Raw genomic sequence first — 14,874 nt, 5'->3', positions numbered from 1 at the left:
GACATATTTAAATAGTAAATAGAGACTTACTAGAAGGAAGTGAGGGGTGATTCATGAACTCTATCCCATTTAAAAGCCACTCACAATCTAAAGCCTCATCTTTAGAACTGTAATCAAACTAATATTAAACTTCTACCTTCCTACCTCTGTACATATTACAAAAGACAATTCCACAGGTGTTTCCTTATACTTCCTTACCCTAATCAGAGGAATTATCCTAATTGCATATTTAAAAGAACTACATAAGTTGAATATTATCTGGAGATTTTTCAGTCGCAGAAGCCAGTTAGTAAATTTTTTGGTAAAGGGATAAAGGGTAATATTTTATACTTACAGAGTTGTATTGTTTTCTAAATGCATTAATTACTTTATCTCTTCCATACTCTAAGCAAGTCTATCAAAATAATAAGATAAGCATTGTTATACTCACTTTCTAGTTGAGAAGGCTGAAGTTCAGTATATTAGGTAATGTTTTCATGATTATGGCCAAGAAAACTTGGAACAGCATAGAGCAGCAATTAGTATCTAGTTTGTCTAACTTCTGCATTTATATATAAATATATATACATGTATGTTTTGCACATATAAGTATGTACTTTTTTATCATAAGCATATTTAATTTTAATTTATTTATATTTAGAGACAGTGTCTCATTCTGTCACTCAGACTGGAGTGCAGTGGCACAATCCTAGCTCACCGTAACATTGAACTACTGTGCTCAAGCAATCCTATTGCCAAAGCCTCCTGAGTAGTTAGGACTATAGGCATATGCCACCATGATTGACTAATTAATTTTTTTTTTTTTTTTTTAGAGACAGGGTCAAACTCCTGGCCATAGGCAATCTTCCTGTCTTGGCTTCTCAAAGTGTAGGGTTTATAGGCATAAGCCACTGTGCTCAGCCTTAATTTTTAAAAACACACCTTCCTACTTCACATAAAGTAACGCTTTTTGTGAGTTTTTAAAAATCATCTATTGTAGTAAAATTTGCTTCACAGTCTTTAAAAGGAATTAACACTAACAGTAGCTCGCATTTTAGACTCTCTCTTGTGTATTGCTTCTTGGCCTTTGGCTAAGATCAAGTGTAGAATCTCATTGTGGGGTTGAATAAAACAAACTAATAGATGCACTCACTGGGCATTCAAATGTATCAATGCCATCAGCAGAGTAAAAGATGTGATTATTGTGAGTAGTAATTTAAAACTGTTAGCCAGTGCTACTGTTAATAGAACTCATAAGAGACAGTAGAATGGAAGGACAGATGTTTGAGGATCAAAAACTTTGATGGACTTGCTGCATTCTTATGGGAATTTATTCAAATTTGGAATTCAAAAATGTTACCACTTTTGCACTTTTCCTTGCTGGGATTCTGGGGTGAAAGTATTCACATTAAACAAGCTGATAATAATTACATTACTTGGGCAGCATGATTTACTTTCCTAATTGAAAGTGACAAGTTTTGGAACATGGCCAATTCTTCACATTTAAGCCTCTTAAGGAAGGGTTTTCTCACTGTGAGTCATTTCGCTCTGTTCCTCTGGTCTCCCTCTTCTAATTTCCCCTCCATGGCGTTTCTTACCTCGCTGACATAAATGCCGGTGTCTTCTTCATCATCTGTTCGGTAACAGACTGTCAGGCCCAGCTTCTCTTGACTGCTAACACGACACAACTCGACCTCCTGAGAGAACAACACACACAGATGACATTTATGTCAGAGAGAAAATCTGCAGCAGAATGGAGAACTCACTGATATTCTTTGGGTCACTCTGGCAAGTATTAATAATTATTGCCCAACATTGGAAATTAACTTTTTGTTTTTACCAGTATTATTCAAATGTTCTTTCAGCATGGATTTCTATGAAGTTAAGCCAGTGTTTTATATTTTTATTGTAACGTTGGAGATACACAGCTGTTTGCATCAAGCTGTCAATATAAAATTCCTTAAAAATTACACAATAATGTATAAATCAAATACATGCATACATCAATACACTGGAATCAATAAAATATTTGAGAATCTCAGAGTTGGTGGCAAAATGTTCATAAGAATATGGAGAGTTACTATTACATGTTTTTATTTGTGTTATAAGAGAACAAAATAAGTTCAAAAAAAAAAAAAAAAGACTATACCAAGCTGTTTCCATCATTCCTGCTCTGGAGTTCTATACAATATGATAATAAGCAAGTGTTTTGTACAGGTTTGACCAAGGTTTTCTATTATTTTGTAGAAATGTCATTCTTGGAAAGAAATGGGTTCATCCAGGCTGAAGGGAGAGACATCAAAAGCCACTTGGGGCAGAGGCAATGATTCAAAATGAAGCAGTAAATGAACAAGAAAATACATTTACTGAAACACATGGCTAAGGGCTTGAAATGTCAGTCCTCAGGTAACGTATATTGAATTTATTTCCTGATTTATGTTCAGCAAAATAATAATAAATTTCAGTGTATTTCAGTTTTATATGATGAAGTGGACTTGTACTACTTTCAGAAGCAGATGACTTCAGGATAAATTACATGTTTCCAAGGATTAAAACACAAATTAGCACACTAATTATGGAGAATTTATTCCTATTGGATGGAGAATATAAGACCCATTAGGAAATAATCGGATGAAGAAGAACAATGTCTATTTAAATTAGAAGTGAAGTCTGGATCAATTTCTAGCACTCAGGCTCTGTGGGAGCTCTGAATATGTCTGAATTTGCTTAATGCTCTTTCTCCGGAGCCTAGAACAGGATATTTCAGTGTGGGCACTCAGTAACAACTAGCTGAAGGGTGACTAATTTTATTTCAAAAATCTTTCCTGGTGCACACAGATTTTTGTAAAACCATAAGTAGGTAGTCTTTCCTCTTTGATCGGAAATAAATGTGTGTGTGTGTGTATGTGTGTGTGTAAAGGTTATGAAAGTTGATAAGAATAGAGTGCTAAGGTCTAAATGTTTGTGTTTCCTACAATTTGTGTTAGGGTTTCAACATATTTTACCTACCAAGAAGATGGGGCCTTTGGTAGGTGATTAGGTTGTAAGGGCTGCTGAGCTCTCATGAAAGGGATTAGTGACCTTATAAAGAGTCCCCAGAGAGCTATCTTGCCTCTTCCACCACGTCAGGACACACACAGTGAAAAGGTGCCCTCTATGAGGAACAGGCCCTCACCAGACCCTAAAACTGCTGGTTCCTTGATCTTCGACTTCCTAACCTGTAGAACTGTGATAAATTTGTTTCTGCTGTTTAGAAGCCACCTTGTTCATGGTATTTTATTATAACAGCCCAAATGTACAAAGACATAGAGTACTCATTTAATTGTCTAAAATCTGAAATAGTTACCAGTACAAAATGAAGGAAAACCTACTTAACTTCAAACAGGAGAATACTTCCCAGAACACTCTGTTACATTTGAGTAAATATCCTCCCTTTCAATTTTGTATTTCAATGAAGTCCTTGACAGTGGATAATAACCTGTATAAAAATGATGCGCCATACACCATGAGTAAATCCTTAGCAAGAGGATTTGCTCTCATAAACTCCAGTGACCAATAATTTCACAGATAATAGCAAATAAAACTAAATTTAAATCCTCTATTCTGAGATAAGTACTGCAAATTAGTGAAATGCATGAAACTAAGAAGAATGCTGACTTTCTGTCCGGTGGACAAAGATACTCTATTTTATAGTGCTTAAAAAGGTTATAGCGTAGGCTGAACAGTAAAGAGAAAAGGTGACACATCCTTTTACCTAGATGTAGACTGGGAAACAGTGAAATGATTTAGCACCAGAAGCAAAAATGTACACATCAAGCAAAGGTCTTTTCAAAACTGGTAATAATTAATGCCTCCAGAGGGAAACAATACTTGACTAAAACTGCAACATTAGGAAGGAATTATAGCAACAAAACAGCTTCAATTACAGCAACAAGGTATACAGTTGAGGAGTATCTCTTAGTGATTCCTAAGAGGCCAATAAGGAAACCTACACACTCCATAAGGAGTTGAGATTAGGGCCTTTAAATCAACACAAATGAGGAGCTGTAGCCAAAGCTGACATCCACTGACTTTCAATGCCCTAGCAAAGCATGGAAGCAACTCTCAGTATCGTGAGAAGACATTTTCAGGGGGGAATATTCTTTTTTGAATGTTTTCTCCACATTCTCAATGGTGTACCTTCACTTTGGTGTTTGCTTAGAAGGCGCATATCCAACTGTTTTGCAATAAAATTGAGTGAATATATTAAAACAAAAAGGGCAGAATCTGCCTATAATCCTTCAACACCACAAACCAAAGCACTAACCCAAGAATCTCAGAGGAAAGGAGACTAAGGTCCTCAGGTCAAATAACTTTTCAATATTTTCCTTGTGTTGGACCAAACCAAAACTGTGAAACAGGTCTCAAAGTTATCTCCATGGTCTTTGTTTCCAATATTCCCCTTGGTAAGACACTCAACACCCTCCTATTTCTTTTCAGCTGCTTGGAGTCCCAGAGGTATGAGGATTATAGATTTGCCATTTTGCTTGTCCCCTAACAAAACCTGGCATTCAGTGTGATTTTTCATTCTCTCACAGTTAACTCTTGAGACATAAAAATAATTAATACATAAATATCTCTCAAAGGAATCATCATTAACAATTACTTAAAATGTGACCCAATCAGGCTTTAGTACATATTAATAAAGGCTGCAAATACAAAGCCTTAATGCAAGGGACTAAACCCTTGGGAGAAAGCCTTCAGGCACCGTACGAGACCAAACTGAGATTTTTCTGGATCCCGCAAACCATCTCACACCAGTCCCAAGTGTGAAGTTGTATTTCTTGGCTGAGAATGTCTCAGATACTACATAGTTTATATTAAAACACATAAACATACATTTTAGAATCAAAGTTCCCTTAATTCTATGTCAAAATAACTTATAAGCAGCTACCCGTAGACAATTTTGTTTGTAGGAGGCAAAGGTGGCTTTATAAAGACTCTGATTATCTGAAAGGAATTCTGCAGCACAGGTTTAATTAAGTATTCCCTTCACAGGACACATAAGCCTCTGACTTCTGAAGAAACAACCTCCTGGTAATAGAGAATGTTTTCCCTAACAACTTTCATACCTTTCCCTCCGTCACTTGGAAGCTGTTTGATGAAACACATAAAAGTGAAATGCTACCTCTGCACATTTTCTCCGTGGAGACAATTCATGAGTGTATACAAATCAAAGCTAAGCCTGCATGGATGGCAGCACTAACCATCCATAAGTCATTTGTCACTAGAGTGAAAGAATCACTTCACACACCTGGTGAAACTACATTTATTTTGACTTAAATGTACTTCAAGACGTGCTGTTCTGGGGACGTGTCTAAAGTCCTTTGAAAGAAGTCTAACTTCAGCATCTAATATTGTGAGAAATTGATTATATATAGGGTGAAGGTCGAGTAGAAGATTACAGTTTGTTATTAAAGCTTGCTGTGAAACATCTTTCTAATCATAGAATGACACAAATAGGATTTTTACATAAATTGGTTGTACTCCAGTGGTGTGAAATTTTTATATTTTTTTGTGATTGAGTCTAGGGAGAAATGAGAAACTTAAGAAAAAAAAATGCTTTCTAGATAGAACTCTGTCTTACTGGGGAAAGAAACAAGGGTTGACACTGCTTAAAAAGCAGTGACTTTTTAAGTAGCATTGTTCCCAAACTTTAAAGAACACTTAGGCCCATGCATGCCATAAAGATTTTCCTCTTCATAAGAAAATTCAAATGCAGTCAGCACTATTCAAGTCTGAAGAAGATCTAGGGCTAGACAGGTTAGTCATTTATATCAGTTGACAACAGGGGAATGTAGGGTCTTTTATGTCCATATTTTTACTATTGTCCTGGTTTTCATTTATTAGACAATATATGCACTTTTACTCAATCTCAGTGTTAATCATATATCTTCTTATATTTTTTAATGTTGATTAGTAACTAGTGAAATATCATGCCTTGTTGTTCCAATAAAACATTTATTTCAAAAAAGGAATCAAATGAGAAATATGAACACTTTAATCTCCACAGCTAAGAGAAAGCTAGATAGTCTGTTATAAAAATATTGTTTCAGTGTCATTATCTCCTGCATAATGGAATCTGGGGATAATACTTAGTAAAAAATAAATCACAAAAATCCTGGAATATCAAATCTCTCTGACAAAACATTTCAGGTTTGCATTCTCCAACTCCAAATTATTCATAACAAGTTGCTGCAACTAATAATTAAATCACATTTCTGTGGAGACATAAGGGTGAAAGTTAAAGCTTATGGTCATGTCTTTTCTGTAACATCCTTAATCCCGCCTCTTTATTTGACTACTTCTTTTTCAATGGTCTTCTGAAATATGGGCGGCTTTTAACCTCCAATTTCCCATTCTTAGAATCAGAGACATTCTTTGGGAAAGAAAGCAGTCACATTTCTCTAGGCCCAGGTTGGCTGCTTCTCACTATGGGCTGTGAATCCCCTTAAGAAGTCATAAATGACCTATTTGGAGTAGATTTTATACCTTAACAAAGAAAGAAACATTACTTTTGCCTCTACTGTTAATGGGGGAGGAAATGAACTCATGATGCTGGCAAACAATAGTCGATGTCAGGAAATCTGGGCCAGGAATAGAAAAGAGAAACATAAAATTGAAATGAGAAGTGATCCATACATTTTGTTTTCATTTTATTTTTTAAATTCTGTTTTTGAGACAGAGTCTCACTCTGTCACCCAGGCTAGAATGCAATGGTATGATCTTGGCTCACTGCAACCTCCACTCCCGGGTTCAAGCGAGTCTCCTCTCTCAGCCACCTGAGTAGCTGGGATGACAGGTGCCCACTACCACACCTGGCTAATTTTTGTATTTTTAGTAGAGATGCTGTTTCACCATGCTGGCCAGGTTGGTCTTGAACTCCTGACCTCAAGTGATCTGCCAGCCTCAGCCTCCCAAAGTGCTGGGATTAGAGGCATGAATCACCATGCCTGGCCATGATCCATAAATTTTGTATCATTACTTCTGCTGTAACAACTACTGACCCAGGCAGACTGCAAGGAAAACTTTCCTAGAATGGGCTTCCACCCCAAAGCAATCTGTCTAAAACAAAGAACAAAGGTATAGGAGGAAACCAGGAAGACACTTCTGTTTACATCAGGAAGATTTTTTTCCCCGCCTTCTCTATTTTGCTTGTTGTATCTTTTGAGGAAATCGCAGTTACTTTGTTATTTGTTAGCGTCATGTGGTTTACCTTCGAAAGAATCCAGAATCCAAGGTTTTTCATAGTTGATTGTTGAGTTTTTAGCAGATATTAAAATGATCATTTATTAGCTTCCTAAAGGTATTGTTAACTATCCACAGCCATATGTGATTTGATTTCCTGACTCATATGTCAGTTTTTGGGAGGTCTCCATCAAAATAGTTCAACATGCCATAAGCAATGTGTAGAAAAGACCATTCATAAAATGTCATTTTCATAGATGCCTTATTTTTAAAATAGCAATGTTAAGCACTTCACTTCCTGGTCAGCTCAAATGCTCTCACTCCAGCACTTCTGTTCTCTTGCTAGAGCTTGAACCTGTTGACCCTTCCCATTCTCACTGTCAATAATTCCCTCGAGCCCACTCCTGTCTCCTGATGCAGCTTGAAATTCACAGTTAGACATAATATCTTTTTTTTGGCTTTTAAAATAACCCTATTTTTAAAAAGTTAATATGTGCATTATAGGAAACTGAAAAACACAAGAAGCAAAGAACAAAATCATTCACAATCACAAGCAGTTTATAGTTTGACAAGTTCTTCTAGGTCCTGTGCATGTGTAGGCACAATATTCAATTTTACGGGACTGAGATCGTACAGTACGTATCATGATTTTTTGCACATCATGAATATTTACCAATTCAAAATCCCAAAGTTATATGAGTATTTTGATAACCAAGAATACACTACACCAACTCAATCTGTTAAAAAAATGTAATCTTGCCTTTCTTGGAACAAAAATTTCATAGAAGACAAAAATAGCAACACGCTTCTAGATAAAAAGCATTGGCAGACTTCCGAAATCCTCAACTCTGCTGTTCTCTTTGTCCACTGTATCATCCAGAAAAAGGTCAATTGCAGTTAAGACCAAGTATTCACCTCCCTGCTTCCCCAGCTGAGCAGCGACATGGTCCCAGAGGGGATGCACACCATGATGACCATAGCGACTGCTTTCCCTGTAAGTTCTTTACTACAAGTTGCAAATGGGCAATCCATGCTGCCCAACAATCACACTCTACTTTCCTTGCCAAGTTGCTGTTTCACATGCTAAAGGAACTAGTGTCATAATTCCTCCTCTTTTTTCAAATTTCCAACAAAAACCACCCACTCTTAGTTGATGACCTTATCTCATAGTTCACTGGATCCTAGTGGATTATTATGACCTCAACTTTCTGCCCTCCCAGTCAGGTATCTTGTACCTCTTCTGTCTGCAGTTCTGCTACCATGCCCTTCTCTCTCTTCATACTTGGCCAGTCATCTTGTTCTAGACTTCATGGAGGAAAAATAAACCATGGAATGGAAACCTCTGTGTCTTCCCTCCACTTATCAATACACATGCATTTGTACGTAGAAAGACTCTCTGGGCTGCCTTTCTATACAGTGAACGAAAAATCCCCAATCCTACCACAGGTGAGTGCCTCTACTCATGCTCTGTAAACCATTCCTTTATTGTTTTTCAAGAATTTCTCTCATGGAATTATTCCTTCTTATCCTGTATTACTCATTTCAGTATCCTCATTAGATTACTCTCATTGTCACACATACATGCGTGCGTGCACACACACACACACATATCAATATGGGCTGGGGCAGAGGGAAACCTTGTGGACATGGTAGTCAGCTCTAGGTTGGGGGCTACTGGAAGAATCCAGCAAACATTGAAGAGATCATAAAATTAGTCTTGGTGTTTACCAAGGTAATTTCCAGAGAAACACTGACCATGCAAAGGCACAGAGGTAGGAAACAGCATTTCACGTTAGAGGAGCTTTACATAGTTAATGTGTGAGAAGCTAAGAGTTTAAGGTTGGGCTGCATGAGCGGTCATGGTGAACACTAAAACTGCAGAGGTAGGCAAGGGCCAGATCATGGAAGGATGACCACATCCTATTAAGTAATTTGGGCTCTTTGCAAAAAGTAAAGGGGGGCTATTACAAAAGAATTAAAACTATCATATTTGTAGTATAGAAAGATGACTTCAGCACTAGCATAGTGGGTGAGTTGGAGGGTTAAGCGAATGTTATCAGTTCATGCAAGAGAAGCTAAGGGCTTGAATGCAAGCAGTGTCATTGTTCTATCAGTTCTTAAGCACAGTTATCACTATTTCCATTTGATAGATGAAGAAAAGAAGTCACAGAGAGAACTTGGGCCCAAAGTCACGCAGCAAGTCGAAAGTGGAGCTGGGATTCACATTCTAGCTAAGGGACATGGTCTTAATTCTGAATAGTATGTTCCTCTGACTTCATAGTATATTGCTCTTTCTCATTTTTCAGCTCTCAGTTTAACTGCTAGATGGTACCCTTGTCCATCACTCTTTCTGAAATAAGGATCCTAAAGTCCTGTATGAAAATTGCACTGATGCTTAGTGGCTTCTTGGCAATTATGAGCATTTATTTTTCTTTCTTTTTTTTTAATTAGAAAATTTGTATTTCATTAAGATGTTTAGTTTTAAAATTACCTGTTTACTGTTCTCTAAGAAGGTCCTTATCTGTTATGTCTGTTGTTATATCCCACAGCCTTAGATATGAATAAAAGAAACTTGTTTCTTTGAGGATGGCACCTTGTCTTCTTTTTCTTAGCATTTCTAGTATCAGCAGAGGACTGAGAGCTTATGAGAAGCCCCACATGTGTTTGCTGAATTAGTTAACTGCTAAAGTGAAGTTGGGTGTAGGGTATAATTGCTTTTGCTATATTTGTACAGCAGCATAATTGTATTAGATTAAGTATAATATGTTCAAAAAGCTGTACAAACAATAGATGTGACCTAGTCTCTTATCTCTGCCAACAAGAAAAGTAATCAAAAATGAACTGTAAAATTAAAGCAAAGTTATCTATGAAGTTACTCATTCTAAGAATTCCTCTAGCATGTTCAGTTTTTACATATTCACTTTACTCACTGGACATTTTCTTAGCACCTGTTACACGCTATGGATCACACTTGGAAACTTCTTATGTCCCAAACAAACATTGCTCTAAATGATTTGTGAATAATGTCTCATTTAATTGTTAAGAATCTGATAGGGTAATACAGTGCACAGTAGTTATTTCTGGTCCATCTAGCATTTATTCACTGGCTTTTTGGAAACATGACCCTAAATTTATTTTGCAGAATTACACCATTTTCTTTCTAGTTGATGTGTGTGTTCAGGGCTGATTCCAGCTCCAGGGCTCAGCTTGTGATCTAGGGATTAGCTAATAAGTGCATTTTATTTTACTGGGTATAGTGATCATTTCAAAAATGAGTATTATTTAGTTCAAGCCCATCAAAATCAGGTTCATGACTTTTGTTGAAACTATTAGGAAAAGAACACTTGTCTTTTCTATTGTATTTGAACCACAAAAATCTAGATCAGGAGTAGCTCTAAGCTTTATCATGCCACAATATATAGACCTTGAGGATGGATGCAAAAAAGGGAATAAAAGCCAAAGATGGATAAAGATTGAAATTTAGTGCCACTATTTGAGCCCCTGCAACAAGTTATATCTAAAACAATAAACCTTTGGAAATTTTAGCAAGGAGAGCCAATAAAACTCCTTTTTTCCTTAAGCATTTGTTTTCAGTCTTCTGTTTTTTGGACTATAGTCCCAATTTCTTTTGGTAGATATTATCTACAAATTTTATGTTATAAATGAGGAAATTCAGAGCCAGCATTGAGTAATTTATTTAAGGTCACTAAGCAACTACTCATCAGAATCAGAAATTGATCACAAGATTCTCTCTCTCTCTCATTCTGTCTCTCTCTCTCGCACACACACTTTTAAACTCTGAAGATTGCTTTTCCAAGAGATGCATTCTTATAGTCCAGTGGTCATTTAAGAGCTCGTTGTCTATAGATGAAGGCTTAAGCACATAAAGAATTCACTATAGTGCAATGGGATATGTGGTAAAAGATAGATGGGATGAATCAAGAGGCAAGATGAGCCACAAGAGGGGATGCTCCAGAGAGAAGCTACTATTTACATGGAGGGTGAGAAGTTCAGTGTTGGCTACCACGAAGAGGGTTTAGGGATATATTAAGAGAGGATACTAGAGAGGTGGATTAGGACTGATTCCTAAAAGGTCTCGTAACCAAAGTCCTGGGCAGAAAAGGGAGAGGGAGGCCAATATGCATAAACTGTGACTTTCCATCTTATATAAAACATAAGCAATTATAAAATTAGAACTATTGACAGAAAGCAAGAACGTGATTTTCTGGTATTTAACCCAAGCAGAAGCATACATTTCTTCTATTTTATCTTTAGTATTGATTAGATTTTTTAGAAAAAAAAAGTGATTATAATTTACTTCCTATAATTATTTGGGAGGGAATTTTAGATACAATCTAACTTGCCTTCTATCTTTTATAAATTGAAGTGACTTACCCACATTCATCTGACAATTTAGTGGCAGAGCTAAGAGTAGAAACCAGGCCTCCTGACTTTCATTCATTTGCTCTTTTTTACTGTTACCGTTCTGATACTATTCTTTAATCAAGTCATTCTGACCTGGGACTGAGGTCTGGGGGTTCATGGAAAGGTGTGTGTTGGGGATGGCAGAATCACTGAATGGGAGAGAGATGCTGAATGAAGTGTGTTATCCAGATGAAATGTGTGGAGGCGGGAACAAGGTGGAGAGCCTCGTTTGTTGTGATGTCAACTGAATGAGGGTGGAGAGCATAGAATTCTTAGGAAAGCAAGGCTTCAGTTGAAAAGATCTTTACTATTCTTTCAACCTTTAGTGTCTGCAGCAAATTTAAAAAGAAGAAAGAGCAGACCTCACTTTTATAGAAAAGAACTGTCCATTCTTGGAGAGGCTCAAATCCCTTTTGCAATGTCCATAGTGCTGCTTTCACCGGGCCCTGCAGTCTTTATTGCATCTCCACTCTCAGCATTTGTAAGCTGTCTTTCCTTTGAATTACTGAAAATAGCTTTTCAAAAGAGAGTGTTAACAACCTTCTTTTGACATTAGCTATGTGCACTCTGCGAAGTAAGCAATCCATAAGGACAGGGTGGCCCTTTGTGCTGTAGTTGTCTCTGATTCGATGACTGCACTTCTTGGTTACATCTGCTATTGTGCTTTTGAGTTGGCTATGTTTTCAGCAAAGGAAATCAGCTAAAGAGATACCACCTACTGTTTGGGATATCATTTTATAGTTTAAAAAGTCACTTTGAAGAGGTATTCACTTCAGAAAGGCAAAATACCTTTTGCCTAAATATAAGGGCAGATATAGACAATCGATAGCTACTTCGGGTGGCAGAAAGATAAATGTCAGGGATAAAAGTAAAGTCTAAACATTTGCAAAATGATCCACAAGAGTGCCTTCAAGGGAATTTTTAAAAATAGAACTAGAAGAAGTAATACATATCAACTTTGGGTGACATGCTACGGTGGTAAAGGTTATCACTGCTTTGGGAATTGATGTCCTTGGCAGCAAACGTTTTGGACTATTGGAAGCCCTGTTAAACATCTGGCACAAGAGTTGAGACACTGCCTAGCCCTTGAGAGGTAGAATACATGGGTAAGAACAAAGGGACAAAGTAGGCAGAATTAAGAGTTACAGTGCTGGAGTGCAACAAAAAGGCAAGAAGGAGAGTCTATTCAGGTTTGCTAAGGCCGAAAGACTGCTCCAAAGCACACAGAATTAATAGAGAGGCTAGATTTACTGTAAAATTGAGCAGGAAGTTAATGAAAGAAAAGAATCTGGGGCATGTTAACAAAAACTAATTTTTGAACTTGCATAGAGATGTTAATTTAAATTTATCAAATAATATTCCATTTATCATGCTTTATGATGGACCTATATGCTGATAAGCAATGACAATCATTTGCAAAAAACAGTGCAAACCTACTGTTTTCTTCATAGGTGGATCAGATTGTTTGTGTTACATAGCAATGACCAAGATTTTACATAGAAAACATTACATGGAATGAATATGTTCCTGAAGGTAGATCAAAGAAAGAATATTTTTGTATTATTGTATTTTTATACTCAATGCTCAGACATTTGTTGAGAATATCACAAAATAATGAATTAAATCTCTTAGATGCCCTAGTATGACACCCCTAAAATACAGTATTTTCTTCTAGGGTCTGATGGTCAGTGAGAAATTTCATCTACAAGATTAATTATTAAAAATGCTTGGAGTTTCTCATCTTCAGATTAGTACCACAGTGTATCATAACAAAAAATGTCATTGTAAATACATAATGATTAATCATAAGTAATGGGCTGATGCTGAATTGATACATGATTTCCATTTTGGTAGGTTCTACATCTCGTCACTGGTCATAATTCCAAAACATTTAAAAAACTCATTTAATAGCACGAATTCTGGATTTTTCCTTTTCTATTCCTTCTTTTTAGAGCCAGCTCTCCTAGTTATTTTTAAATGCCAGTCTATTATGATACATGAAATGCATTACATCTTCATTGTACTGGCAATAAAATTTTAGTAACATGCATTAAAACCAATTAGTAGACCTGAATATCTCCTGATCTGATGAATGAGAAAGGGAGGGTCTACATTTATCTATTTCAGATATTATACATTGAATTCCAGACTGGGAGATGCCTGTGTCTATGTTGACACAACAGAGATTTGTCAATCCTCCTCAGAACTTTTCTTTATTTGAAAAGCATTCAGGAACTTTTCCAGCGTGTGTTATTAAGAAAACATAAAAGGAAGATTAACAAAGAAGAAGAAGAATAGAAAATAAATAACCCTGTTGATAAGATGAACTTCATTTCTATCAGCTGGTTACTGAAGCAGGAAATAGAGGCTTTTCTAATGACGAACTGGGCTATTCCTGCAATGTTTTCTAAGCTATTTTATACTGAGGAGAGGGAGCTTTTCCTGGGGTCATAATAACAAGAAAAGGTACAAGACTTAAAGCTATCAAGATCCTATGAATGTAATAATAATTGTTACCAAATTGCTTTTCTCTGTTCTTTTTCTTGTTAGGTAAGGTGATATTTTAATATAATTAAATATGTTCAGACATTTCGGATCTAACCAAATAAATTCAACAGTAAAGTAGATTTATGAAAAAATATAACAAAAGATCACAAAATATTGATGTTAACTTTAGTGTTTTAGTCACATTTCAAATCTTTTTTTCCAAAAAACTCAGGATATTTTAATATTTAAACAAGCAGGAAGATATGCACTTTAAATATATATACTCTTAGAAGAGAAAAAGTCATTTTGAGGAGATATGTCCATTCTGGAGGAGAATTAGAGGAGCTCCCACAAAATATATATATTATATTCATGCATAATATATATACACACATATAACACTTATTGGCATAATTGGATGTGTACATACCCTCTAAGTTTGATTATAACTAGTTGCCTGCACCTCCTGGGTTTATAACTAACAGCGGACTGTAATGTTTAACACTGACATTGTGTTATCATCTATTTCACAAAATGCAAAATAAATGATGGTACAGACTTTTGTGCACTGTTAAATTTTCATAGGAATGTATATACTGTCACACATATATATCAATGATTTATTCTAGATAATACAGTTCTTCCAGTGACTGGTGCATAGTTGTATAATTGTATGCTTGTATAATGATGACAATTTGTGTCAGTTTAAAGAAATTTGAGTAGTATTTTATAACATTTGAATATATGATTAAATTA

At 36.1% G+C, this 14,874-nt stretch overlaps 1 protein-coding gene across 3 annotated transcripts in view; it reads right to left on the bottom strand.

The window, feature by feature from the left end:
• Nucleotides 1-14,874, bottom strand: part of PDZRN4 (PDZ domain containing ring finger 4) — a 415,257-nt gene that overhangs the window by 20,472 nt on the left and 379,911 nt on the right. For all 3 annotated transcript variants that reach the window (XM_015151453.3, XM_077953187.1, XM_015151454.3), the window contains one exon: nucleotides 1,578-1,676. In XM_015151453.3, coding sequence (XP_015006939.2) covers nucleotides 1,578-1,676 — 99 coding nt within the window. The remainder of the gene's footprint in view (nucleotides 1-1,577; nucleotides 1,677-14,874) is intronic.

Source organism: Macaca mulatta, chromosome 11 (genome assembly GCF_049350105.2).
Source record: "Macaca mulatta isolate MMU2019108-1 chromosome 11, T2T-MMU8v2.0, whole genome shotgun sequence".
Classification (NCBI taxonomy): Eukaryota; Metazoa; Chordata; class Mammalia; order Primates; family Cercopithecidae; genus Macaca; species Macaca mulatta.
Note: the sequence above shows the minus strand (reverse complement) of the source record. Positions and strands in the feature narration are given on the sequence as shown.